This window comes from Rutidosis leptorrhynchoides, chromosome 6, assembly GCF_046630445.1.
Source record: "Rutidosis leptorrhynchoides isolate AG116_Rl617_1_P2 chromosome 6, CSIRO_AGI_Rlap_v1, whole genome shotgun sequence".
NCBI classification, from domain to species: domain Eukaryota; kingdom Viridiplantae; phylum Streptophyta; class Magnoliopsida; order Asterales; family Asteraceae; genus Rutidosis; species Rutidosis leptorrhynchoides.
This window is the reverse complement of record NC_092338.1, coordinates 8,307,178-8,329,820: the sequence shown is the minus strand read 5'-3', so window position 1 is coordinate 8,329,820 and position 22,643 is coordinate 8,307,178. Positions and strand designations below refer to the sequence as shown.

At 34.9% G+C, this 22,643-nt stretch overlaps 4 protein-coding genes across 4 annotated transcripts; 3 read left to right on the top strand and 1 right to left on the bottom strand.

Annotated features, from left to right (window-relative positions):
• The first annotated feature begins 5,459 nt into the window (after positions 1-5,459).
• Positions 5,460-7,978, top strand: LOC139851855 (ribonuclease 3-like protein 3). Its single transcript, XM_071841033.1, has 4 exons — positions 5,460-5,765; positions 6,638-6,999; positions 7,092-7,238; positions 7,349-7,978. Exons 1-4 carry the CDS (start codon positions 5,669-5,671, stop codon positions 7,625-7,627), a joined length of 885 nt encoding a protein of 294 aa, XP_071697134.1. The 5' UTR covers positions 5,460-5,668; the 3' UTR covers positions 7,628-7,978.
• Positions 7,979-9,386: 1,408 nt separating this feature from the next.
• Positions 9,387-12,043, top strand: LOC139851853 (uncharacterized). The gene is made up of 3 exons (XM_071841032.1): positions 9,387-9,723; positions 10,064-11,362; positions 11,622-12,043. Exons 1-3 carry the CDS (start codon positions 9,541-9,543, stop codon positions 11,847-11,849), a joined length of 1,710 nt encoding a protein of 569 aa, XP_071697133.1. The 5' UTR covers positions 9,387-9,540; the 3' UTR covers positions 11,850-12,043.
• Positions 12,044-13,323: 1,280 nt separating this feature from the next.
• Positions 13,324-15,886, top strand: LOC139852572 (uncharacterized). Its single transcript, XM_071841868.1, has 5 exons — positions 13,324-13,803; positions 14,058-14,214; positions 14,363-14,413; positions 15,013-15,105; positions 15,603-15,886. The coding sequence occupies exons 1-5, from the start codon at positions 13,643-13,645 to the stop codon at positions 15,660-15,662; spliced, it is 522 nt and encodes a 173-aa protein (XP_071697969.1). The 5' UTR covers positions 13,324-13,642; the 3' UTR covers positions 15,663-15,886.
• Positions 15,887-16,218: 332 nt separating this feature from the next.
• On the bottom strand, positions 16,219-20,856 carry LOC139855379 (uncharacterized). Its single transcript, XM_071844595.1, has 3 exons — positions 20,495-20,856; positions 19,817-19,840; positions 16,219-16,737 (listed from the first exon to the last, which is right to left on the bottom strand). Exons 1-3 carry the CDS (start codon positions 20,706-20,708, stop codon positions 16,412-16,414), a joined length of 564 nt encoding a protein of 187 aa, XP_071700696.1. The 5' UTR covers positions 20,709-20,856; the 3' UTR covers positions 16,219-16,411.
• Positions 20,857-22,643: the final 1,787 nt, after the last annotated feature.

The window sequence follows — 22,643 nt, the reverse complement described above, 5'->3', positions numbered from 1 at the left end:
TAATTTAATTGATTTGCTAACTTTTAGAAATAGAGGGTGATCCTTAGAGCACACGGTGCCCGTCGTCTCCAATCTCGCCATCCCTCAAAAATCGACGGTGAATTCACCGTCGTCGACACCGACTCGCCGTCGCCAGGGTCGAATCCCACCGTCGATTTTCAATTTCGGGCCAAAGACGCTGCAAAAAATGACCGTTTGACATTGATATTCAAGAGGACCGTTTGAATTTGAACGTTTTTAATTTTTTTTCTTTTTTTTCCCCCTATAAATACCTCACATTATTCTTTCATTTTTGCACACCAATTTCTACAAACAAATCTTTATTCTTCTCCAACTACACATTCTCAAACTACAAAAATCATGTCTTCCACAAAAGTTTCTCTCGACGTACACTACGGGGGCCGAGCGGCGTACGACTGGAAGTCGTACGCTGACAGTGAAAAAAAATCGTTTGAAGATGTCGAACTTTCCGAGGTTGAAGATTGGACAAAGTTGACCAAGTTTCTTCAAAAAGAAACACCGTATGTGTTTACGCAAATTGTGTTTTTTTCCGAAGAAGCGCAAGAGTTGAAGTTTCTGTTTACGGATGAGCAATGGGATGCCCAAAAAGAGAGAGCCCGGACACGACCGTGTCGAATTGAGTTGTATCTTGTAAACATGGGCGTTTCTCCGGTTAATCCGGAGTACTCTGATTCGAGTAGCATTGAATCAGGTTACGTGAGTCAGGATTCGATTTATTAGAACTTTTTTATTTAAATGTAATCATATCATATCCGTTTAATCTATGTGTAATCGTACTATTTTAATATAATAATTTTAGTGTGTTTAATTTTGTTTAATTTTAATTTTTTAATTTAAAAAAAATGGACACTGAAAATGGACACTGTGGACACCCTCACCCAACATCCAGTCAGTCAGTCAATCTCAGTGTCCAAAATGGACACTGAAAATGGACACTGAAGAGGACCACGGGCACCTCGTGCTTTTACATACTACTTTTTAATTCATTTACACCTAAATACCTATTTTACCTTTATTTTATATTTATAATAATAATATAAGTTTAACCCTCTAGGGACATAACTGTAAATTTATGGGAAAAAATTTACATTGATCAATAAGTGGTATGTGAGAATCACCTTCCGAAATATTCCTCACCTAATTCTGAAACTAAAATAACCACTTCTCCGTATAATGCACCTATCTTTGTACATTATGGATTATACTAATTACTAATACTGTATAATATGTAATGCACAAAAATTGTTGGATTTATACAAATTAGGAAAATCAGTTAAATCATTAATACATTTTAAATTTAACAAAAAGTCAAGTGATACATTTATTTTATTTTTTTATGAAAAGTCTTGCGGTGTTAGTCATGCGCTGTTAGTCATGCGTAGATGAAATATTAAAGCCTTGATTGGAAAAATGAGATTTAACACCAATTCTAATCGAGCGTTACATTTCATCCGTTAATTTATTCGGCTTTTTTTTTTGGACACTGACGCCTATTAACTAGACGTTAGTTTTGAGCATTTGTCGGAATATTGAAAAAATTTACCTTGAGCGTGAATCACTCTACAAATATTTGACACAAAAAAATTGAACTTTTGAGTTAACGAATGTCAAATACAATCACAGTCAAAAATCTAATTTTTCTTTACCAAAAAGTGCATAATTTAACTCTTACGTCAGACATTCAGAGTTAGAAATGGTCTAAAGATTAAAATAATAGGTGGTGGGGTAATATATTGAGTCATATATTTTTATAAAGAACACATTCTACTACTCAATTTAAATAACTAGAATTAAGATGATGAATAAATAAGATAAAATTATCCTTTTGCCTTTCAGAAAAAAAAAAAAAAAAATAATATCCTTTCAGTTCGCAGAACAAAAGTTTATCTTATTTAAAGAGCATATTATAAGATATATCTATATCTACTTGCATCCATTGTGAGGTTTGTCTAAACATATTTGTGTCACTTAGACTTATTTTTTATTTTTGATAACTTTTAACTGTATACAAAATACAATAGAAACATGTTTGGTAGTTTGCTTTTGCCATAAGATGAAAATTAATAAAGCGTTGATATGATCCACTAATTTTGTGGATATTTTGGAAAACGTATGCTAGTTCCTTTTCGTCATAAGAAGAAGATTACTAATAAAGCATTAAATAATCATCACTTATTTAATTACATTCGGGAAAGAAAATAATTGATACGTAACAAATATCGTAATAGACTAAATGGTGTCTTTGATCCATTGATATGATGGGTGATCATGGAAGAAGAAGACGATGAAGATGAAGATTTTTCATATGATTAGAATTCTTAGAAGACTCTACTATCAGTTTTTTGATCATCAATAGTGATTGATAGTTAGAATACTCATGTTTCGATCCATGCTCTTATATTCTTTGGTGTTTATCTCTCATAGCTCTGTGGCAATCTACACTGACGGAATTTGGAGCCAACCACAGATGAGGCGAAACTAGTAATATGGGTAAACACTAAAAAAAACTTTAGTTTTGATAAAAAAAAATATTTTTTTAGTGTATTTTTTTTTCTTAAATTCGGACGGGTCGGGCACCCCCTCTGGGTATAACTAAGTACCGCCCCTGGCAATCTAGATGGAGTTTGGTTTATTTTTAAGGTGTGATCTTCGGATTCGTATTTTGTGGTTTGTATAGTGTGGTATATGTTAGAAAGATTATTAGGTATCATTTTCTTGCTTGTTGTTAAAGTTGTTGTGATAGTCGTTTGATCTCATTGTATTTGTTAGCTTTTGACTATTTCTTTTAATTTACATATTTTCTTGCCTTTTAAAAAAATAATAATAAAATATAAACACCAAAAACATTATAATTAAAAAAAATTATCCAACGGGAAATGAGTTTTATTGCAAATGCTTCAAGCAAATTATACAAGACCTAATTCTACTTCTTCAATGCCATTTTTTTAACAACAGTTTGGAACCACCCAGAGGTGACTCACGCGATCATCTCTCGCAGTTGCATAATCCGTCCCAACTGCTGCCCTAGAAGAAGCCCGAACCAATCCGAAAGCATAGCCAGTAAACCCCCCCGCCCACACAACGCAATGTACGAAAGACGACCTTGAATAGAATTCAAGGTTAATTAATAACCTTGTGTGCAATGTTCTCCGGGAGTCGAACTCCTGACCTATGACAAAGAGTATCCGGCCACTAACCCAGGCCACTACCATTTGAGTTTTAACACAAAATCTTTCAATGCCAAAAATTAATATATACAAATGATTTTCGAGTAAACCTACAAGCAGAAAATAAATATTAGACCATTACCATAATCAAAAAGACTAAATCGGGAAAACTTATTAATAAATAAGACTTTATCAACTACGTGGTTCAGTGGTTGTTTGTTCTTGAAAATAATAATTCTAAAACACATTCGAAGGAAATCTTTCTCAATTTCTCTAGTTTAATTCGATGTATATACATTTTACTAAATATAACACAGTCGAAGGAAACTAATGATGATGTTGCTTAACTAAAGATGCTTAGCTGTTGAGATACTATCACGTTAATAGAATTATAATTAGGAATGTTGTTCAAAAGTCGCAACACTTTTAGATTTGACTATTTCTATTTTCAATTACAATTGATGCCAAACTCATGGATCCCACACACCCATGAACATTACATTGATGTTGACGTGGCCACGTGTCTGTCATTTATTCGTTTGATACAAAGTCATTTTAGTCTTGTAGGTTTCAAGTTTAACAATTAGTGATCGGTGAGATAGGACGTATAATAAGAAGAAAATTAGTTGAAAAGGAGCTAAACCGAATATTGTTTGGAAACATCAATCAAGATGAAGGGACATAAATCGGGTGAATTTTTCATGGGGTCTCCGGACTATGGCTCATTGTGATTCATTTCGAGTTCGACAGGCTACTGTTGTTGTGCGCAGGCGACGAATATTGTGGTGAGTCACTTGTATTCATGGGTCGGTTTGGTGGTGTTGTTTGCGTATGTAGTTGGTTATTCAGTTGTTCGTTGTAGATAGTTGAATGTTGTTTCTTCATATTCTCGTGACTTCGTATAGTCTGTCAATTTATATGTTGTCCAAGCTCCCCTCTTTGAGAATTTCGCTACAATTTTTCACTAGAAAACGCATTTTTCATCATTGTTTGTCTCCCATTTTGTTTGGTTGCCTTGTGTTGATGCCCATTATATATATCGACATTGCTCTCCTCTTATGGTTATTCCTTTACATATGTTGTCACTTCGATTTACTTGCGGTTTGTTTTTGGTGGGCTGAGCCCAACAACGCCTCCTTTATAGGTCATTTCCTAGTTTGATCCCGGTCGGGTGTAGTTAATTTCTTGGATTGGTTGTTGGTGCAGTTGTGGTATCGCACTGAGGATTTAGATGCGGCATTAGGTGATTTCTTCGTTTAGGTTTAGTTTGGTGTTTGAAGTAGTTGTGTCGACCGTCTTCTGTCAAAATGGGATGAGTTAAGCTTTTCGATTGTGTTTGTCAAGAAATAATAATAACTAGACTATTTGAGGTTTTTGTTGTAACTAAATTATTTTATGTGACGATGGTTTTGTTATGTGTTCTTATAAATCCCTAAAAATATTATATAATTAGAGTTGTAATTATGTGAATCCAACAATTTTCTTAAAATTCAAGGGACCAATCAGGGTGCGACATGTGGCGCGACAATCACAAATGATTGGCATGCAGAATCACATGTGATTTACTGTATTTCAAATCCAATCACACGTTATTGAAAAAAAAAATTAAAAATTTTGAATATTTTTTTTTAAATCACATGTGATTGTCGCGCCATATGTCGCACTCTGATTGGATCTCAACTTAAAAGTTGGATTCATATGAATATTCCTCTATATAATTAATTAAATAATTTTATTTTCAAAGTTAATACTCGTAATTAATTAGTTTATTATGCAACATTTTTTTCACGCAGAAAAGTATAGGCATTAAAAAGATTTACGGAGTACTTAACTTTTTTTTACGGCGATTTGTGTTTGTGCAATGGCGTCAGTCTCATTCGACCAATCAGCAGCAACATCTACGAAATATATATATATATATATATATATATATATATATATATATATATATATATATATATATATATTTGAAAAGCAAGGTAATTTCATTAATAACACAATGATGCGCCAAAATTGCCCAACAAACACGAATACAATTACATGATAGGAGGATGCAGAGATTGCATCTCAAACGACTATACAATTATTACAAGTAGGCATCCGGTTTGGATAGCCAAGTATTCCAATCTAGCTTTTTGTCTTTTAGTTTACACGAAAACCAATCAAACGATAACGCTTGGATTTCGCAAAGAGCCACCAAAGTACTCCATCCCTTATCTTGGAAAACTATATTAGTACTTCCAAATAAAAATAAAGTAAGAAGTAATTCAAACAACCCTTGCCAAACCAAACCCGAGGAGACACTATCACGGAGGAGTTCATTTAAGGAAAAACTTGAGAAGAGACCGCGATTCCCACGTGGGACCATAGATCTTGAGCACATGAACAAAAGATGAGAGTATGATCAACATCTACCAAATATATTATTCAACTGAAATTGATCAAATCTTGTGTATAATTTATCAAATAATATTCAATCAATGTCTTGTTCATCTTCATCATCATGGTGGCAATCACTTTTCTCTCCGGCCAAAAATTCATTCACCGGCCAGTGCTTCAAACGCCTCCATGAATACGGTTAGCCTTTTTATTCTCTCTTTTTTCAAACTACACGCGCATTAATTCATACTATTTGATCTTTAAACGAATATGTATTATTTGATATGTCGAATTAGAGAATTAGGGTTAACCAGTTAGTGAACAGTTCTAGCATTCTAGGGTTAGTGAATTTAATTTGCATTGCGTTTTCTCATTTATTAACATTTTTGTTTTCCTAATTGTAGTTAAAAGCATCTGATTACGCAATTAATCCAGTATTCAACAGTTTTTGTCAGCCATCAATATTGTATATACCCTTATTTGTTATGCAGTAAAAGTATGTATTTAACTCCATTTTTTCACAAATTCCTGCCAAAGGAACATGCTTTATAACAAATACTAAATCAAAGTTATTAGAAAAGAACTTTTTGATCAATAACAAGTTAGACACAATTAAATGTATCTTCTTCAAAAGTGTAAGAACATTTCTTGTGTGCCTTCTAGTTTTAAGTGAATATCATTATCATACTTGCTTGCCCTTTAGTTTTAATAAAGTTGAATACTTTGGTGGTCTTAACATACTAATACTAATCAACAATATATGGTGGCTTATTGTCTTGTTTATGATGCGTTAATTAGAACAAAAAATTAGAAATATGGATGTCAATCAGTTAATTAACTTTTTTGCTGCACAACTATAATGCCGTAGATCTCATTGTTACACCATATCGCATTTTGATCATATATGTTTCAACCGGGTTTTGGAAACGGTCACGGGTAGACCCCGGTTAAGGCTCGTACACCTGAGTCAAAGACTCGCCCTCCCAGGGAAAAACATCATAACCTGAAACAGGGAAAAACGTCATAAATACTTTGTAACTTAATCATGCTACTTGGAATTTTTCAAACAGCCATTAAAGTCAAAGTTAAGGTGATGAGATCATCATCACAGGAGACAAAAGCATTAGCAAGTCTTAAGGAGATGGAGAAGATTATAGGGTACGAGTTCAAGAAAAAGAATCTTTTGCAACAAGCGTTTACGCATCCAAGTTATCAGGGAGCTGAATCCTATGAAAGACTTGAGTACGTTGGTGATTCTATACTCAATTTTCTGATTAGTAAACAGCAATTCTATATGTACCCGAATCTCCCGCCAGGGTCATTAACTGCTCTTCGAGCTGCAAATGTTGACACTGAGAAGCTTGCACGTGTTGCAGTTAAATATAACTTTCATAAATACCTGCGACATGAAAATCCGATGCTTAGCAAGCAAGTATGCTACTCCAGCTCATTTTTGTGTGTGTGTGTGTGTGTGTAATTTAATCAATGTACTTAGTTTTGATGCAGTATTATTATTTTATACAGATTCGAGTATTTATGAGAGCTCTTGAAAAATATCCTTTCCATTCATATGGATTAATCGATGCTCCGAAGACTTTAGCTGATATTGTTGAATCAACAATAGGGGCCATCTATGTTGACAGCAACTCGTCAATTGATACGACCTGGGAGGTTTTGTTTCTTACATATTTATTGATTCATAATTCTTGATTTATTATCTTTGATTCATAATGCTTGATTTATTATCTGATTATGTTGATTTTTTATTTTTTTTTGTGAAGGTGACTAAGATTCTACTGGAGCCTATGATTACTCCTGAAATGCTGCAACACAATCCAGTAAGGAGGCTCAATGAACTCTGCCACAAGAAGAAATTAATGATACGTTTTAGAGATAAATGGTCGAAAATAGGAGTGTATGAAGTGTTTGTGGATAATCGACTAATAGGAAGAGGCGAATACAAAGCTAAAAAAGAAATCGCACTGAACAGAGCAGCTGAGGATGCATGTAACTACCTTTTGAACAACAGAATTTCAGAAAGCAATGTAACTGAAACTTAAGAATAGTCAACTCATACAAATTTAATAATCTACAGTTTTCATTAATAAAAGCAAATCCTTAATTTCATTCATCAGTTTCTTGCGACCTGTGGCCGTGTCTTGTGATATTCGGGTGTAGTTTAGGTGACTTCTTGTCCCGATTTTAATGGGGTTTGCGGTGGTTATAGTCGTTTAGGTTCCAATTGTTTCTTTGTTGTTTTAATATGTTGATAATGTTTTGGACATCGATCCTGTAGCGACTGGATATTGGGGAGTTTGAATGGTATGTTTCACGTTTTGGTTTTTCAATTAGTTAGCATCGATCGTTTCGATGCCACAATGATTTCCACATGTTTAGTTTTATTGTTGATGTTTATTTATGTTCAATGTAATATGTAGTATTTTGGGTCTAGTCTAATGTAATAGATCTTAGCAATCAGACGCAGATTTGTGACTCCAATAAATGTTCTGATCTATTATAATTTTAATTTTTTGCATAAAAGAATAAAAGTTATTGTATCAAGGTATACTTTGTATATAAACAATGCTAAAAGTATATCGTTTATTCGACCATTTTCAACTATGACACTCTTCTTCAAATTAACACACTGTCACATCAGCGAAACATTATCATTTCCTTTCAATTTCATTCATATCACTAACTCATCACATTTTACTCACAACGATCAGACACTTATTCAAACTAACATAGACCCAATATATTAATCAATAAATATAATGTACAAGTTTTATCACACAAAATACAACAAAAAGTAGCTAGTGCATTCGTGATCAAATATGTTGGATTTAGACGAAACCATTCGCGAAAACAATTGGCTAAACATTACCTAAGCATTGGCAAGCTGCTCCCAATGGTGCCAATTGATTGGCATGAGGGTGGCAATGAGTTTCAAGATTATATTGGGGTTGCTCTTAATAAGATATAATTGTAGTTGCGATTGGCCACCGAGCTAGTAGCTAAGTAGCAAAAAGCCTCATATTGTTTGCGGGCTTGTATCCGTGAAGAAAATCGGTGCATGTTCTAATTCTTGGCAGGAGCGGACTTATGAAGGGGCAGGGTGGGGCACCCAACCCAAGTGAATTTGCAATTTTGAGTGTAAATTTTTTCGATTTTTCGGTTTTGCCCCCGGTGAATTTTTTTTGTCCCAAACCTTTCATATTTTGCTCCAAAACCTCCATATTTTACCCTAAAATCTTCGTATTATGCCCAAAAACCTCCAAGTTTTGCTAAAAAAAACTATATTTTTTGCCCTAAAACCTTCGTATTTTGGCAAAAAAAAAAAAAATTCGCACCCGGTGAAAAAATTTCCAGGATCCGCCATTGATTCGTGGGGGGGGGGGGGGGGGGGGGGTTTCTCCATGTTATGTTGTGCTGACAAGGTTTCATGCCGTAAGTCACTTGGTTTAACCGAAAGCACATCGGATACGCATTGTACAATGGTGTGTGTGAGGAGTTTTTCCTTCTAACGTGTAAGTGTGTGACACATTATTGCGAAAGTGGTTAAGTTTTCTCTGTGCGAAGTCAATACAATACTGTGATTCTAACAAAATTGTAATATTCCAGAAGAGTAGTAAAAACTTATGACGCGTTGAATTGGGCTTCCAGAAACACGGGCCAGCCAGCCTTCTTATCAGACTAAAACTCAAGAAGCCCTTGGAATGTTCTCGATCCATTAATCCAAACCACCATCAAACACTACAAATTTACGGTAAAAAAAGCCAGAGATAGAAAGAAAATAATAATAATAATACACCAAAACACCAACAAGTTTCTTGGAGAACAGGGCAAACTTAGGAAACTACCTGATACAACAACACCAACACCAACACCAAGTCACCAACGGATCGATTATAGGATATCTTATCGAATTGATTTTTTCTTTTTTTAAGATCTGCAAAAGTAATCAATCAGAATGGATTTTGAGTTACGAAGGGCGAGAGAGAAATTGGAAAAAGAACAGAAAGATAGAAAAGAGCAAGCGAGATTAAGAACAGAAAGAGAAAGAAAAGCTAAACAAGAAGCTATTCGTCAACGTGAAGCCATTGAAGCTGCTCAAAGATCTCGTAGAATCCAAGCTATGGAAGCCCAACTTAAGGTTATTATTCATCGTGTTTTGTTTATGATTTATTTTACTTAATTCGTTGGTTATTTTTATTTTATGTTGTTTCATTTAATCTGTTTCATCATTTTTAGGGCATGTTAGTAGTGTTGTATCACAATCTATCAAAAACAGTGTGCTGGTTAATTTTGGATCTAACCTAAAATAAGCAATTAGAAATTTGTTTTTAGGGCTGCAGAAAATGCCAATTTATCCTGAAAAAACCTAATTTGTAGTTGGCATCTAAATAGACTATATTAGAGCCTGTGTTTAGGTATGCTTTCAATGGTATCATAGATCTAATTATACGATTACAAATTTCGTATTGACCTTTCAGGTGGATCAGCAGATGGAAGAAAGTATATTTGCTGGGAGAGGAGTGTCATTTAACCGTATATTAGAGGCTGTGCCATTTGAGGGTTCTGGAGATAAGATCAAACTACCACCTTCTTGTTTTAACGATTTATCTAGTGAAGGTGCTTTCGACAAAGGTCCTTTACATTTCCAGTTGTCAGTAGTTCAACAGAACGATTCGTCACAATCGAAGCCTGCTGAAAATGTTGACCACGGGTCAACCCACGCAGGGGTCTTGGAGTTCACAGCAGAAGAAGGTTCTGTTGGGATACCTCCTCACATTTGGAATAATTTATATTCTAAACAAGATCCAATGACGCCTTTGATTGAAGTTAAATACGTGTGGCTAGCAAAAGGAACGTACGCAAAGCTTCAATCAGAAGAACTCGGGTTTTCAGATATACCCAACCATAAAGCTGTTCTTGAAACAACCCTTCGTCAGCATGCAACTCTTTCTCAAGACGATGTTTTGACTGTCAAACACGGTGTGTTGACTTATCATCTTCGTGTCCTTGAGTTGAAACCGTCGTCAAGTGTATCTGTCCTTGAAACGGACATTGAAGTTGACATCATGGGTCCCGATTCACTTCCCGAGAAGAGTAACCAGCATGTACTGAAGCCACTAACTTTTGGGAAGTCAGAATCTGGTGTTATTAACGAAGGCGAATACGTTTATTACAAATTTTCAATAGATGATGATACATGGGGTAGAATTACATCAGGAGATGTTGAAATTGAAGTAAAGCTGGATTCAGAGGCTAAAGATGGAGATACCGATCTTTATCTTTCAAGACACCCGCTTTTGTTCCCAAACACACACCAACATGGTTGGTCTAGTCATGACATGGGTTCAAAGTGTTTGGTTCTTGGCTCGAAAGACCACAGTTTCGGTACTGGTACCTACGGTATCGGTGTATATGGCTTCAAGGGAGCCACAAAATACCATATATCTGTAACCATTAATGAAAATTCTATCTCAAAAGTTGGTCAACAACCTGTGTCATCTTCTTCGTTGACCGCAGATACTGTAGAGTGCAGCAACTGCAAACATTACATACCATTGAGAACCATTGCACTTCATGAGGCTTATTGTAGAAGACACAATGTTATCTGTCAACATGCAGGTTGCGGTATTGTCCTTAGGACCGAAGAGGTTAAGAACCATGTGCACTGCATAAAATGCGGACTGGCTTTTCATAGTGGGGAGATAGACAAACATATGAAAGTGTTTCATGAGCCGATGAGCTGTCCTTGTGGGGTCGTCCTTGAGAAGACACAGATGGTAAGCAATTTTCTTCTATAAACGTAGTGTCTTGTACTCCGTATTAAATATTGTTTATATGTTAATTTTTCATAGATAATAATGGGCGATGATTGTTTATGGGTTGACCAGTGATATTTTGATCCGCGATTAAATACTGTTTCTGCCCATCATGTTTGAATCATGACCCAACCTGTTTATCTTGTCATCTGTAGTCTTGTTGATTTGTTTGAGCAAGTTTTCTCAGGGTGGTTGACTCTATTCATCTCCTTAATTGCAGGTGCAACACCAGTCTTCAGAATGTGCATTGCGTCTTGTGACATGTCGATTTTGTGGGGATATGGTCCAAGCTGGTTCGTTGGCTGCTGATACACGAGATAGGTTAAGAGGATTGTCTGAGCATGAGAGTCTTTGTGGGTCCAGAACTGCACCATGTGACTCGTGTGGTCGGTCAGTAATGTTGAAAGAAATGGAAATTCATCAAGTAGCTGTTCATCAGAAAAATTGATACTACCATTGTGGGTGATGATTATATGTATAATTTTTTCTTATGTACCAAGGGCTGTCATTTGTGTAAATTGATGGTACTGATTGTGGTTTATTATTAATCAATGGATTGATTGCACATGACCCAGATGGATCATTTTATTTCATGTATTTAGTCTTGCAGATGAATTGTGTTATCAACACTCAATTATACTTTATAGTTTAATGCTTTATACATTAAATCAGTGTTGTAAAAAACGGCCGAAACGGGCGCCGCAACGGACGCAGCAACGGATTTGCCTTAGTATCGTTGCAACGGACCTTGAGACGTCAAAAAAGACGGTCAACGCTTAAAAAATGGTCAACAACGCTTAAAAACCGGTCAAAAGACGGAAAAAAAACACTTTATATATATATATATATATATATATATATATATATATATATATATATATATATATATGTCAACATTAAACGTTAGTCAACATCCGTTTCGACCCCGTTTTTTTCGTTGCGACGTTTTGAGGTCGCTAACGTTTCGGTCCCGTCTCACGTCTTTTTCAACCTTGCATTAAATACATTATACTTAAAACACATAATTTGGTTGGTATGCTTAATATCAATACAAGCAAAAAAACAATATATGTTTACCACCACACTCTTTCTGACGGTAAACACATTTCAGCTCTTTTAATTGCTGCAAAGGTGCATTGATATGTTAGTCTTAAAAAAAAAATGTGCTTTAATATCTGCTGCAATAGGGATGACAAAAAAAAAAAAAAACCATGCCAGTTGGGGAAACCCGAAACTCAATATTTTTGGGCCGGGTCCGGGCCGAGTAAATGAGTCTAGGGTCGGGTATGGGATAGTTTTTATTTTTTTTGCGGATTCAACTCTTCAAGTCCGGGATAGTTTTAGACACAAACCCGATTACCTGTCCCGTATACCCGAAAAAGACCCGAGTCCATATACCCGGCCCGTATACTCAGTTACTCGGCCAGTTTACCCGATTATCCGGTCCGTATACCCGATTACCTGGTCTGTATACCCGAAATAAGACTCGAATAACCGTGGGATAATTCATTTATCCAATAGTTCTTAAGTAATTGGGGACCCAAATACCCGTAGGGAAACTTGATTACCCGCTAGTTAGTAACTAAATTGGGACCCGACGGGTCCGGTTCCGGGTTTGAGACGAGTTTTTCTAATCGAGTTCGGGTATAAAATTAGCTAAACTCGGCCGAAACCCGACCTGATGACATCCCTATTGCAAGCGGTTAATATTGAATTTTTAATATCGGTTCTTGAAATATACGATTCTTTTTTACATGTTAACGTGGACGTAAGGATTATAGTAATAGTAAAAAAAAAAAAAAAAATCATATAACCAATTGACATAAGCAAACAGAACTAGTATCTCGGAAAAAAATCCATTACAGAAGCTTCCGTCTATGTACAGATAATTAAGATTCCACCAATTGAAATCATCAACACTGCTGTCTTATTTTGTCCATAAATAACAACACTCATTACTTATACACAACGCATCAAAACTAGTAGCAGTATATACTAGATCTATAAGTGACTAAAACCCAACCGCTACGGAATCACATAACCGTAGACTGCCGTTTCGTTGAAATTTAGACGTCGTTTGCGTGGTGGCTCCCACAGTCAACGTTGCCGTCCGTCAGAATTCAAACTATAGCAATTCAAATCGACCACAATTTTTTTTAATTTAATATCATATTAGATCGAGGGCACTCTGGTTGAAGAATTCAAGCAATTTCTAGGGTAAATTTGATTTTAGTTAGGTCAATGGAAGAGGTGATCACCATGGCCGATGCGGCGTACCGCGCTAGCAAGTCGGTGGCGGTAACGCCAACGTCATCAGCTCCGATTCCGTCGTACAGTGTTCCACTGATAACAGCATTCCTTGCTTTTGCTATTGCTCAATTCCTCAAAGTCATTACCACCTGGTCCGTACATTCATATTACATCCTGCATACCTGTAACTTAAATTGTATATATATGCATATATATTAATTGACAAATTGCTGAGGTTGAATTTGATAATAGGTCCATTTGTATCGGTTCAATTTAGTACAGGAATTATTTTAATTACCAATGATTAAATATTTATTAATTTATTTTGATTGTGAAAGGATGAAAGAAATGTGAGTAATATAGTTGCAGTTACTGACCTCTGTATATGTGATTGTTAGGAGTTCAGGTATAAGGAAAAGAAATGGGATCCTAAGAAGATTGTTGGCTCAGGTGGAATGCCATCTTCTCATTCTTCAACTGTTGTGGCACTTGCGGTATCTATAGGTCTACATGAAGGAGTTGGATCATCAACATTCGCGATTGCTGTTGTCTTAGCTTTTATTGTATGTGTTCTGTACTACATAATAACATATACTGTTTTTTATGATCTATTAAGTTGCAATTATATTATATACTACGTATTTGGTTGTGAAATGGTGTATGTATTTTTTTGTTATATGGTCTCAAAATTTATACGGTGACATTATGCAGGTTATGTATGATGCATCTGGAGTCAGACTCCATGCTGGTCGCCAAGCTGAAGTAAGAAATTCCACTAGTCAAATGAAAATTTTTAGACAGCTGTTATGCTTGATTGAATCCAACAACCATATAGTTAATATTAATCATGGATGATTCATGATTGTATGACCTGCATAATATCAGTAGCTTATGATTGGCCTTTTGTGTTCATTTGTGTTCATTTTTTTTTTTTTTTTTTTTTTTTTTTTTTTTTTTTTTATTATTTTATTTTACTATTTTTATAAATAAATAAAAAAAGGCCGGAGGTCCACTCGGAAGCAATCTCTTTATCCGCCGAATAAAGAGAGGGATGACTTTCTCTACTTTTCTGGGTGGAGAAATGACTTGTTTTTATTCTCGGATAAGGGAAGGATTGTCTACATCTCACCTCCCCCATACACCACTCAAGTGGTATTGGGTACTGTTGTTGTTGTTGTTGTTGTTGTTGTCAATCATAGTGGCTCTTAACTGAACAATGATGCTGGGTTTACATAATTGAACGGCTTAGAAGCGTATTACAGTATATTTCATACATATCAGCTGTTTGCTGGTTTATTTTTACTGTTCCCGAGTGGGTATATATATTTGTCCTCATGATTATTTTTGATACACTTTTGCAGTTATTGAACCAGATTGTATGTGAACTTCCACCTGAACACCCTTTATCCACATCCATACCTCTACGTGATTCTCTTGGGCATACTCCATTCCAGGTTTCACTTTCATTTAAATAACATTAATCATCATTCTGTTTCTTGTTGAAGTTAGAGTTGATTGCATATACACATTGCCACGTTGGATGGTCGTCTTGATTACGGATACTATTATATAATCAGAGTCCACTTTAGATTTGCAGAAAACGTGGTACTCAACTACTTGTATCGTACATAACCTCAGACACATTGGGGGACTAATTTTGGAACATAAAGTTTTTCAAAGTGATCTTTATTATGAAATGGAAGAGAAATTGCTAGTTTTATATCGTAAGAATCCTTTGTGCTAAAAGCAACAAAATGTCAAAAAAGAGAGAGGGAGCGAAATAGTAGTTTACTACAACAAAAATGGAAACTTTAAGGACCCTGATCCCTTTTGAAACCAAGATGTGGCGATTTTGGCCCATTTACACATAAAATGGTTGATTTCAAATCTGAGTTTCTGTAATGACAAACTTCTTAATGCAACAATAATGAATTAGCTTGACTTGGAACAGGTGGTTGCAGGGGCCGTGTTAGGTTTCATGGTGGCACTCGTGATGAAAGCATCTAACTAAGGGCACAACTTTCTGTTCTACAGACTATGATCGCATTGGTTAAGCTGTATAATGTAAAGAATTCAGCTGCTTTTAGCTACTGGATTTGCTGTATTTATGATTGTGTACATTCTGTAATGTACTTTAAAAAGGGGTTCCTCATGAGCTCCTTGTAAAAAATATATATATTTTTATTTAACCCTCTTTTGCAAAGTGTATTAAACCTTAGGTCCCTTGTGCTCGTGCTAATAACTGCCAAGTAATACATTGATTCATTCCACGGCTTTCGTTATAATCTTGTCGCTTATGAAAATCAAAAGTATTTCTAAATCTTGACAAACCGAAAACATTAGAGAATAGTATTGGCTTCTGATCTTCATATATGCACCACATAAGATTGTGTTCTCATATCCGAATCATGATTCAAGCGAACGAATTGTTACAGTAAGCTTTTAGTTTCATCACATTTATTAAAGTTGTGCACTCTGACCATTTTGCCACCTCTGCATATAGAAATGTGTAAGACAGCGCACACTGATGAGGCTAATCTTAAGGCAAGTGATGAACATAACACCAAATAAAATTAACTAAACAAGTGTTCTGCAAGCAACATTTCAAATAAATTAACCAACAAAGCACTAAACATTCTAATATAAATGTTTGAACTAGTAGTACATAGAAGTTTACTCCAAACAACAACTGATTTCGAGGGATTAGCTAACAAATGGTTATATAAGAGAACCTTATCTCAAGAACAAAAACCAGAATCACTATGCAGTGTTTACAGACTTGGTGCTGCCTTCCTTCCAACCTTTTTGTCGGGCTCTTGATTCCCACATCTCACTTTGTTGTTTTTGTGCAAGTAAAGCTGCTTCGGCTTTTTCACGAGCTTCTTCACAAGTTTCCATTCCTGAATTGCACTTATCAGCTTCTTTTTGATACTGGGATGTCAACTTCTTGGCCTCGAGTAGCGCCATGTCAGCACGTTGTTGACTTTCTAAAGCTTCAGCCTCTCGTATCTTCAATTCCTCGGATAGAAGCTCTGCAAAATTCTTTTCTGTGTCTCCACTTACTTCGGGATCATGCTTTGCACAATCTGCTTGAAATATTCAAATATCCTAGTATTAGATATTAAATTAAATGGTTGTAAATCAACTAAGGGGCTAAGTTTTACAAGTATATACTAAAATAAGGGGCCCTGTTACTTGGTAAAGGGTTATAGCGGTAACCAGACCAATATTTGATCGTAAACTTTTGATAGGGTCCTAAAAAACGATGATCTTAAAAGCGTATCTGCGTATGCAGTGATATACAAATTAACTGTGATTATGTTCATTTTACATGCAATTAGTCAAAAATAAACAAATTGTAACGCGCTCAAGCCTATTCTTGACTATCTAAAATGTCACCTCATCTAGAAATTCTTTCTACCAGGCATGAATGGTTTGCATTTTCTGTCTTAATTTCTAGTTCATGTAATTTTCATATTTTGTGTTTTTGTTGGTGTTACACTGATACCGAGAATGTTGTAAAACTCGGCGAGTTCTCGGGGAGTTCTCGGTTTAGATCACCAGCCGACTTCTAGGTGCCCAACTCGGTCAACGACCAAGTTACCCGGTCAACGACCGAGTTTCTTGGCCAACTCGGGGAATTCTAGGTCATATCGGTCAACTCGGGGAGTTCTCGGCAACTCGGCCAAAACGGTAACTCGGATCGGGCAAAAACTTGGCAACTAAGGGGCTAAGTTTCATAAGTATATAATAAAATAAGGGACCCTGTTACTTGGTAAAGGGTTATAGCGGTAACCAGACCCATGTTTGATCGTAAACTTACGCTAGGGTCCTAAAACGATGATCTTAAAAGCGTAAGCAGTGATATAGAAATTGATCGTGATTATGTTCATTTTACATGCAATTAGTCAAAAATAAACAGATTGTAACGCTCAAGCCTATTCTTGGCTATCTAAAATGTCACCTTATCTTGAACGATATTGCACGTCTTGTTCCAAACAAGGTTATTAAAAGTAAAACTTCAAACTTCGTTCGAAAAAGTCAAGTACAACTGATGCAGCCAACAAAGAGAAGTCCAACGAAAGGCACTGAGTTTTTTCTTTCTTTCGGTTTCATTGATAGCAGAATATCCTGACTCTATAGGGGCGCTAGCGCTTTACTAATAGAAAGAATAAAAAAGGGGCCTGAGAGGTTTAGTCAGCTATTGTCCTTTTTTCATTTTTCAAAGGCAGTCCTTTTCTTTCCCCGGACCGATGACTCGCTTGTTCAGTACTGCTACTAAAAGGGGGAATAAAGTACTACTACTGAGTTTAAAGCAAAGAAGGGGGATGAGGAAGTTCCAGGTTGGAGCTCAAACCTATAGTTAAGGGAATGCCATCCGAAGCGGTGAATCGGGTTGAAAGTGAAAGTCGCCAAAAAGTGGCGGAATGCTCTCGAAACCAACTCAGCTTCTCAATTGTTCCAATCAGATCCGAAAAATGAGAAAGAAATCAAAAGTTAGTGGATCTGAAAGTCTATTTGAGATTGTTCCTTTTAATCGTAATCAAAGATGTTTTCTTGTCTCTCGTTTCTTTTCTGAACCAAAAAAAGAAGTTTCAGGGATTCAATTTGTGATATTACTTATTCTTAATTTCCTAGCGTGGATATTGGCAGGAATCGATTGAAACTTTAGTATGGGCTCATGAACGCACACCTTTGGCCAATAGGCTCAATGATCTCTTTCTTCGCTTCGATAGGCCGGTACGGCGCTCCGCGTGGTTATATTCATACATGTTCCGACTCGCCTAAGAAGGGAAGTGGCAAGGGATTTCAAAGAAGAAGAAAGAAGAGAAAGTTAGTACACAGAGTCTTCCCCTGCAAGTCGTCTTCTTGCTTTCTCAAGTGGAAGTAGTTTCATTTGGGTGCACATCATCAATCCGAAACGACTTTTCTGTCGAAGCCCTTTGTGTCTGTATTAATTTCTGACCGCACGGAATCTCCATAGCCAATTTTCCATTTTTGATTATGAAATCAGAAGGTGCTGCCTTTGGTACTACTCTTATTTTACGGAACAAGGAGTTAAGCAAGGGCCAGGAGATTGATGAAAGAAACTGGCCGAAGTCAGTGTTGTGTTCAACTCCGCGGTTGGAAGGATTGCTTTCTGCCGTCTGTCTTTTCCCGGAAGAATGCCTCCTCGACTTCTTTAGCGAGAGGGACGCCTCGCGAGCCGGACTTTTAGAGATGAGGCCTTTTGGCGATTTGCTTTGACCAGGCCAAAGGCGAAAAAGAGAGAAAAAGGCAATTCCTAGCTGTTCACGAAACGTGGCATGGGACATCTGTCGGCGGCGGGTTAATTCCGAGCGAGAGGTCAAACCAATCCCATTCATCCTGGTCTGATCCGAACGGATCTTGTTGAACGAATTGATCCATTGTTCTAAGAAGGAGTTCCATTACCTTTTTTTTTTCATTTTTCTAGAGGGGGATGGAGAAAGTGGACAAAACAGACTCGCATTTCTCATCGAAAGAAGGCTTTCGCAGAAGCAAAAAACCTCAACCCATGGTTTACCTGGGCTAAAAAAAGCGCAGTGATATAGAAATTGATCGTGATTATGTTCATTTTACATGCAATTAGTCAAAAATAAACAGATTGTAACGCTCAAGCCTATTCTTGGCTATCTAAAATGTCACCTTATCTTGAACTTTTATCTACTACGTACTAGGCATGAATGGTTTACATATTCCGTCTTAATTTTTAGTCCATGTAATTTTCATATTCTATGTTTTCGTTAGTGTTAAACTGTACCATCGCCGGTACATCCCATCACAACTTGGGGTCAACAATCAGAGACATACACACACACACACACTAAATATTGCAAGGAGGGGGATAAGCTTTATTATCAAAAAATAAATCAATATTGTCTTGGCCAATATGAATTTCTCAAATCTTCGATGTAGCTATTTGTGTGTCTAGTATAGGGGAAAACCACCATAATGAATTAACGACTATACACATATTGATCTAAAGATTGCACGTGTCATGTGGATACTGCATATTGTATTGGAAACCATAAAATAACTGGACAAAAAGTGCCGGCTACGTGGTAAACTAAAATAGATGAAGAAGCTATATTTCACATAATATATGAAAATTTAGAATATTTTCTTCATGACAGTATTACTAACCTGTGAAGGAACCATTGCTAAGCCCTGCATTACACACAAAAAGTAATCAACATTGTGTCTCTAAATAATAATAATGCTGAAAAAACAATGCACTACCACAGCATCAAATTTTATGGTTCCCACAGTTGGCATGAAAAATAAATAACCCAAATTTGAAGTTATCTGAAACTGTAATAAATGTCTTTTATAGTTCCATATCAAGGAATGATTTTTGTGCCTTACAGAACAAAAATGAACAGCTTTTCCTCTAACAATTTACTTGCAGAGTAAATCAAATGAAGTAAATTACATTTTTATGTACACAGAAACAAAGATCCAGTTAGTCCAGCTGCTAAGCTAGTGCTATTTATATGCAATTTTGTCACAAATTTGATTACCCTTTTCAGAAAAAAATGAGTACCTTTGCCATACTAGTGCTATTTGAATTCAAACTCACATTAAATTTGAGCTTATATAGATGAAAAAGTAGTTTACTTGATCCATAGAAACATGTAACAGCAAAGATCTAATAGTTATGTTTATAAAGGTTTCAAGATCTATATAGTTCATATTCAGTCCAATAACCAAACCAAGATTTATAATTTCAACAGATCAGAGCAAATTGGTGCAATAATAAGTGATACACAGATGCTAAAAAGTAACAAGATTAAAACTTTACAAGATTTAAAATGAACCCACCTTGAGGAATTGTAAGAAGTGGTTGAGAATCACAGTCACAGTTGCAAGTAGGGCAAGATACGGCGGAGGATGAGCGGCGGACGGCGGCTAATCCTTCAAGAACGTGCCAATATAACGGCGGACCTAATAAATAACCCACCATACACAATCCTAAAAATGTAATTCCGATCTTTACAACAGCCGGATTACATGATCCAGGCCTGTTTAAAGCCATTTGTACACACTTTACCTCTCTGTATATGTATAGATATAGATATAGATATAATTGGAAGTGTATGTATATTTGAGAAAATCAAAAGAAAGAAAAAATGGAGTTGATGTTTGAGGAAAGTGTAATGTGGTTTGATATCTGATCTTGTGTATAAAGTGGAAAACAGGGAGCAAATTAAGATTATTATTTTTCTTTTTAAATTTGGGTCTCTGTATTCTTCACTTGATCACCGACAGAAAAAGGGGAGTGAAAGATTTTTATCTTTTTACTGCAACTCAAGTTTTATTTATTTATTATTATTTTTTTTAAATTGAGCAATTTTACAAATCTCAATTCACCACGGCGATTTTCAAGATCCAATTCTTTTTCATTTACCAAGGGTGTTTGGATTTTAATTTGGAAAACCGATTATGCATTTTAAGTAATTACTAATAGTATTAAAATTAAATAGTTAGCTGTAACTAAATATGTTATACATGAGTATTAGTTGTTTAAGGGTATTACTTGATTAGTTTTGTAGCTTCTTTTGTATGTGTAATTGTTTGTTTGTTTTTACTGTTAAGTTCGGGTGTAGATAGCGAGAGCTTGTCGTTTATTTTTTGGTTGTTTTGCATTCTAATCCCGAACCCTGCTGGTTCTTGTGACGACTCGGAAATTTTCGACCAAATTTAAACTTAATCTTTATATGTTTCCGACACGATAAGCAAAGTCTGTAATGTTGAGTCTCAAAAATTTTGTAACTACATTCATGTAATCAATTACCCTTTGACCGTGGTCGACGATTCACGAACATTTAAGTGTATAGATATGTAAATATAATATATAGTTATATTAATTGAAAACGTTAACAAAGTATTAGATGTATAATACTTTACATGAACGTATTTGTTTCAATATAAGTTTATTATATTTATCGACTAGATTAAAAGATAATATCAAATGATTGATTTATCAGATACATTATGATATGATTATGGGTCTCTGTTATGAGGTCCACTGTGATTTAAGAAATCAGTTTTATTCGGAAAATGGTAAAATAATTTACAAGTAAGAACAAATGTGTCAATTAACGGGAACTAGACAAAGGTTAGTGGAGATTCATATTTGATTTCCAATTCATGCTTTACAATGTTTTTCCCGTGACTTGGATAAGATAATTATTTTAACTTTCATTTTATTTAATATGAAAGTAAGAATGTAGAATGTAGATAACTTAGATGTCGGATTGTGACAAGTTAAGTAATCAACGATTTAGATTAAGATAATTTTATACGTTATTTAACCATTGGACTTTATCCCACGCTTCATCATCAAACGGTAATTTAAAAACTTGAAACCTATTATAAGTATATATATTTTTATCTTTCTAAAATATTTTATGATATAACGATTTCTATTATTTTAACCTTTTAACAAAATGATATATTTAGTCTGAAAAACAAAAGTTTTAAATTTATTTTAGTTTCAAACGTAATAAAACGTTTTCAGTTTAAAAAGAACTTTATTATTAAAATGTTTTATAAGACAAATTGTTTATGAATATAAAATTTGAAGAACTTAATTAAAGCTTTGTATTATAAATTTGCAAATATATTTTATTGTTTCAAAAAGGTAAAAGTATCACTGAATAATAATTTCGAAAAGATTTTAAATTATATAATAAACTTTGAAATATAATTAGTTTTTTAAAACTTAATATTATATTATTAAATGAATATTTCAAATTTATATTTCGAAATGAATATATATATATATATATATATATATATATATATATATATATATATATATATATATATATATATTACAATATGATAAAATATAATATTAACTTTGGTATAAAACGTTTTGATTTAAAATAATATTATATATATATATATATATATATATATATATATATATATATATATATATATATATATATATATATATATATAT

Bases quoted from the DNA above. Each gene is read 5' to 3' on its own strand.
- LOC139851855 (XM_071841033.1), top strand. From the start codon at position 5,669: ATGTCTTGTTCATCTTCATCATCATGGTGGCAATCACTTTTCTCTCCG. The intron at 7,000-7,091 runs GTATGCTACTCC...TATTTTATACAG, and splicing joins ATCCGATGCTTAGCAAGCAA to ATTCGAGTATTTATGAGAGC. The intron at 7,239-7,348 runs GTTTTGTTTCTT...TTTTTTGTGAAG, and splicing joins CAATTGATACGACCTGGGAG to GTGACTAAGATTCTACTGGA.
- LOC139851853 (XM_071841032.1), top strand. From the start codon at position 9,541: ATGGATTTTGAGTTACGAAGGGCGAGAGAGAAATTGGAAAAAGAACAG. The intron at 9,724-10,063 runs GTTATTATTCAT...TTGACCTTTCAG, and splicing joins CTATGGAAGCCCAACTTAAG to GTGGATCAGCAGATGGAAGA. The intron at 11,363-11,621 runs GTAAGCAATTTT...CCTTAATTGCAG, and splicing joins TCCTTGAGAAGACACAGATG to GTGCAACACCAGTCTTCAGA.
- LOC139852572 (XM_071841868.1), top strand. From the start codon at position 13,643: ATGGAAGAGGTGATCACCATGGCCGATGCGGCGTACCGCGCTAGCAAG. The intron at 13,804-14,057 runs GTCCGTACATTC...TTAGGAGTTCAG, and splicing joins CTCAAAGTCATTACCACCTG to GTATAAGGAAAAGAAATGGG. The intron at 14,414-15,012 runs GTAAGAAATTCC...ACACTTTTGCAG, and splicing joins ATGCTGGTCGCCAAGCTGAA to TTATTGAACCAGATTGTATG.
- LOC139855379 (XM_071844595.1), bottom strand. From the start codon at position 20,708: ATGGCTTTAAACAGGCCTGGATCATGTAATCCGGCTGTTGTAAAGATC. The intron at 19,841-20,494 runs GTGGGTTCATTT...TGTGTAATGCAG, and splicing joins ACTTCTTACAATTCCTCAAG to GGCTTAGCAATGGTTCCTTC. The intron at 16,738-19,816 runs GTTAGTAATACT...TATTTCAAGCAG, and splicing joins TAGCAATGGTTCCTTCACAG to ATTGTGCAAAGCATGATCCC.